This window comes from Priapulus caudatus, unplaced genomic scaffold (genome assembly GCF_000485595.1).
Source record: "Priapulus caudatus unplaced genomic scaffold, Priapulus_caudatus-5.0.1 Scaffold1749, whole genome shotgun sequence".
In the NCBI taxonomy this organism is placed as follows: domain Eukaryota; kingdom Metazoa; phylum Priapulida; class Priapulimorpha; order Priapulimorphida; family Priapulidae; genus Priapulus; species Priapulus caudatus.
This window is the reverse complement of record NW_014578810.1, coordinates 22230-27314: the sequence shown is the minus strand read 5'-3', so window position 1 is coordinate 27314 and position 5085 is coordinate 22230. Positions and strand designations below refer to the sequence as shown.

Genomic DNA, 5085 nt, shown 5'->3' with positions numbered 1-5085 from the left:
ACATACGCTGCCACGCACATGAAACATTGTATTACGGCTAGCGCAAATAGTGGAGTGTCTGCCTGTACGAGCGAGGAGGATCGATTGTTTATACGCGAAGTCTCTTGCGGCTGGGGTCCAGGGCCCACGTAAGAGCCCTGGAAGCTCAGGGAATTTGAGAAAGCGGCCCGCGAGGCACGTGTGTATGGCTGTGCACATCCATCGACGCTGCGTACGACGTGCCTGCTGGCAGGGGTGGCATTGATTGTACGGGAGGGGGGGGGCACGATTGTTTAGGCGTGGTACTAATCACTACTAAAATGTAGAGGGTTGGCATTGCTGGACTATGAATGAGAGAGCGACAGCAAAACTCTTTCGGGGAATTGACGAAAAAGCTACAATCGGGAAGCTATACGTGTGAATTTCATTAGGATTTTCCATGGATTACCGTTCTATAAATTATAATCCTACGGGTCGTTGGTCCTACGGGTCTACGTAGGCACACCCGCAGGCACACCCGCACGCACGCACGCACGCGCGCAGGCACGCACGCACGCGTACACACGCTCGCGCACACATGCACACGCGCAGGCACACACACACGCGCACACATGCACACGTGCAGGCACAGGCGCAAGCATGCCTGCAGGCACACACAGGCACGCACGCACGCGCGCAGGCACGCGCGCAGGGCCGCAGGCACACGCGCAAGCACAGGCACGCACGCATGCACACACAGGCACACACGCAAGCACATCGGCACACACAGGCACGCACGCACGCAGGCACACACGCAAGCACGCGCACAGGCACACACATATATACGCGCGGGCGGCGGCGCGCGCTTGATTGAATGCAATACAGTACAGTAGTACACACATGCATGCTTAACACTTGACAGTCACACCGTACCATGAATTCTACCGCGCCGTGGAACAGGCGGCCGCTAACGGCAGAGGCCTAGGCATCGCAGCGCAGCAACGCCGAGCGAGAGCGGCAAGGCGCGGGACCGACCTGGACAATCAATTTCCAGGGCGACTTTTTCTTTTGGGGTCGCCCCCGATATCATATTTTCGGGGGCTCTTTTTTGCATTTCGGGGGCGAAATCGCCTGCCGCCCCGTGTATTTTTTCCCCTGCGTATTATAGACTGACAGACTAAAAATAATTTTTTTTTTCCGATCACAGTGAAATTCGTAGTTTGATACAAACTGGTCGTAGTGGTGCAAAGGAATAGAAATTCGTATAAAATACGGATAAATCGTAGTGGTTGGCATCTCTGGGGTGAGGGTCGAGGTTGAGCTGAGGTCAGGGTGATGGTCGAGGTCAAGCTGGGGTCAGGGTGAGGGTCGAGGTCGAGCTGGGGTCAAGGTCGAGCTGGGGTCAGGGTGAGGGTCAAGGTCGAGCTGGGGTCAGGGTGAGGGTCGAGGTCGAGCTCGGGTCAGGGTGATGGTCAAGGTCAAGCTGGGGTCAGGGTGAGCGTCAAAGGTCGGGCAAGGGTCAAAGGTCGAGGCTCACCTGCGTCGAGCAGGCGGATAATGTCGTCCGGCTTGTCGATGTCCAGCATGATGCTTTCCAGCCACTTTGTCTCCAGCAGGTACATGAACGCCTGCAGCCGGTTCCTCACGCCCGCGAACACCTCCTCCTGCCGACGCGTCGAGTCCTCCGGGTGGTACTTCACCTTGAACCTGCATGGCACATCGTCGAGACAGCCTATTAGCCGGAGGCGCCGTCTCTACCGGCCGCAGTTACCCTACGATAATGCATGTCTGTGCGAGTCGAACTAACGAGCACGCTCAAATATCTTATATAACTATAATAAACCGATTTGTGCATAGTCGTTCACGGCGAACTGCTTCCGTACGAGAAACAGAAAGAAACAAGGTTTCGCAAAGAGTCCCTCCCCCATCTTCGTCACTGTTACACGGGAGTGCAGATTACGTGCAGTGCTGAAAGACTGGCAATGACTAGCACAATCAAAATTTCCATCAGCGTGTTTGAAAACTTCCAAACACAGACCTTTTAAGTTCTTCTACAATCACCATGCCATTTCAGCCCCTGGTATGCAACCTCCCGTAACAAATCCATATCCCCAACATGTTACATTGAAGGAAACTGGATAGCCGGAGGCATACAAACACTACCTGTATGGGGATCTCCATCGGGATGCCGTCTTCTTGGCCACCTCTGTGCAACATCGCACAAATCACGACACGCACATGAACATCGTATATAAAAGTGATTTTCACTTACACAGCACGGGTAAACGCGGCCGTGCTGTTGATTCATCCACGGCCAACGACACTGAACCACGTTCGTGTGATCCTATTTCAATATTACCATCGTCATCATCATCATCATCATCCATTTCTCGACCATTGCATCGTAGTAATTATATCGATCCTGTGCATTTTATGGATGCATAAACGTAAGGGCAGTAAAGAGCCCTGCACTCTCGCGCTGTAGATATAATATATACATATAGGCTTCGGTTTTACCGACTTTGGTAGTATTTTCCGGTTACAGGTCTGATTTTCTACAATGCGTCGGCTGTGCATAAACAACTCTGTGTACGAATTCTTCGACGTTGCAGGCACATCAAATGTACCGTGCATATCAATTTTCACGGTGACGGCATTTCTTAATACATACGTATATATATATACATATTTATATGCTATTTGCTCCAAGTGACTTTTGTCACATTTCATTGAAAACCTGCTGGAGGAAACTTGATTATTCACCACATAACCTGCTATTAGGTGACATTGATAAGAAACAAATGCTACCACTCTGATTAAGTAAAAAGCTATGGGAACTCACATTCATTTACATCATCTTCGCTAAACGTAAGCAAAATTCATTCCTACTCTGCAACGCAACACTTCACATACTCCGATAAAGAAACGTTGACGAATAAATTGATCGGTTATACGAAATCGCCTGCAATACATACACGCAAACACCCCCGTTACGCGCGAGACATCCGGTGCGTTACCATCACGACAAGACGTACCATTCCTCGTCCTTGTGTGCGACAAAGAACTCTGACAGCTGTTGTCGTCTGTGCTCTATCTTGTAGTCCTTGTAGCGCTGCACAGCTATCTCATCGTCCACGTCATCCTCCTGTGCAAGCACAAACTGCTTGAAGGACATTAGCGGAATCTGGCTCGAATCGCCCATCTCCCTGAAACAACAATTGCGTGTTCTCAACATACCAATTTACAATCTGTTATTATTATTTCCACGACAGTATACTCACTTTACAAAATTACAACTTTACACTTAAATTTATACAAAATTGCACAAATTATAATTAACTTTTTAAATTACATTTATATTATTAAATAAAATTTACACAAAATTTACATTTTACTTCGATTTATTGTAAAATTTTAAAAACTCATTTCCAGCGGTACATGCGAGTAGATATGTTCCATGTTTGAAAATTTCCCATTTCTTTACAGGATGTGTAACTAAGGAATAAGAAACGTGTAAATTTACTTACATGCTACAGGCAGAATTATGAATCATTCAGATGGCTAAATCAACATACTAATATAAATGCAAATTAGTGCTATTTATGCATTTCTAATCTTGTAGAACTAATCTTTTCAATTTATATAAAACTTGAATTATAATCCAGCAAGTGCCTGCATTGCAATAAATTCAGGTATGAATTTTACCTCTGCGGACGCTGTTGGTACTCTGGCTGTCCACTCCAGGTGTGCTGATAATTTCCGTAACCACCTCCTCCTTCATAGTAGCCTCCGCCGGCCACTCCCACTGGCCCGGCGCCTACATCGTCCCTGCATTAAAATCCATGCAGGTATATCCAATTCCATCCACTCTTAGCACATTCCAGTTTCAATTGTTGTCAAAATGAGAATCCATAACTTGCACACATTAATTTGTGGCGCGAGCAAATTTATGCACATTAAACCGGGTGTGTTTGACAGACCACACCCCGTGTGTTAACTTACCAGTCACGGCGCATACGCTTTGGCGGTGGACTGATATTGGTGTCTCCCCTTGGTGGACTAAACCTCTCTCTTCTCCTGTCCACATATCCACCCCGATTACTGAAGTCCCTTGGTCCTCTGTCGCGTGCCCAGTCCCGACCCCTGTGCACACCAAATTGAACAATGACCGTAACCATAACGTATACGCGGAAAATTACCTAAACCAAGACATTTGAAAAAGTCACAGGTGGCCCAAGCCTAGTTTATCACATATGCGAAAACACATTTGTGGGGTAGCAAACAAAAATGCTTAATCCTAACAGGTTACTACTACTCAGTGTGGATCATGGGTTCCTTTTACTGCCTATTATTTTTTTTTATTCCTGTTGTTTCCTACCTGCGATCTTCACGTCCGTAATCACTTCTCTCTCGACGGAATTTGTCGCGCCGCCGACGATCGTAGTCATCATCACTATCTCCCATAGTACTAGTAGTGTGGTCTGACTCTATGCCATGGAAAGAGTTATTACATATTTAGCATTTCCATAACAAAAACTTGGTCTCTAAACTGTGGACACACCTAGGCTAAAGTAGTACTATATAACTATAAGAACGTCTTCGGAGGGTACCGCGCATTTACCGTACAGTGTGCAAACGACGATTGTGTGTGAAATGTGTACCGCTACCGGTGCAAATGTCAAGTGACTTATTGAGCCTTAGTCAAGTTAGTGTGATGTGACTCTACGGTAAGAGTGATTACATATTTAGCGTTTCTATAACAAAAACTTGGTCTCTAAGTTGTGGACACACCTAGGCTAAAGTAATACTATATTGATTATTCGACGTGGATATTCGTCCGAGCATCGAACACCTGTTCGTATGCGCTATTCGTCCGAGCAGTTGTTGAGCATGCGCTGTTCATGTTGCATGCCGCAGACGCACGGCACGAGTGCCGTAGGTAGGAAGTGTGAAGGGGGGTCTAGTATTTTAATTTTAATTTTAATTTTTAAATCTAGACGCTCTAAAATGCTATTTGCCCTTCAGATTTTTGATTATTTTATGCCTTTTAGGCTGGGGGCCCGTGCAGTGTTTGCCACTGAGCAGAAAAAGCTGTAGGCCTGCAGGGCCTATAGCTCCTAAAAGCTG

The 5085-nt window shown here is 46.9% G+C and overlaps 1 protein-coding gene across 1 annotated transcript in view; it reads right to left on the bottom strand.

Annotated features, from left to right (window-relative positions):
- Positions 1-5085, bottom strand: part of LOC106817509 (serrate RNA effector molecule homolog) — a 24785-nt gene that overhangs the window by 5768 nt on the left and 13932 nt on the right. The window contains exons 2-6 of the mRNA XM_014822176.1: positions 4337-4445; positions 3961-4101; positions 3664-3786; positions 2994-3164; positions 1496-1665 (exon numbers count right to left, since the gene is read on the bottom strand). Coding sequence (XP_014677662.1) covers positions 1496-1665; positions 2994-3164; positions 3664-3786; positions 3961-4101; positions 4337-4422 — 691 coding nt within the window. The 5' untranslated portion in view covers positions 4423-4445. The remainder of the gene's footprint in view (positions 1-1495; positions 1666-2993; positions 3165-3663; positions 3787-3960; positions 4102-4336; positions 4446-5085) is intronic.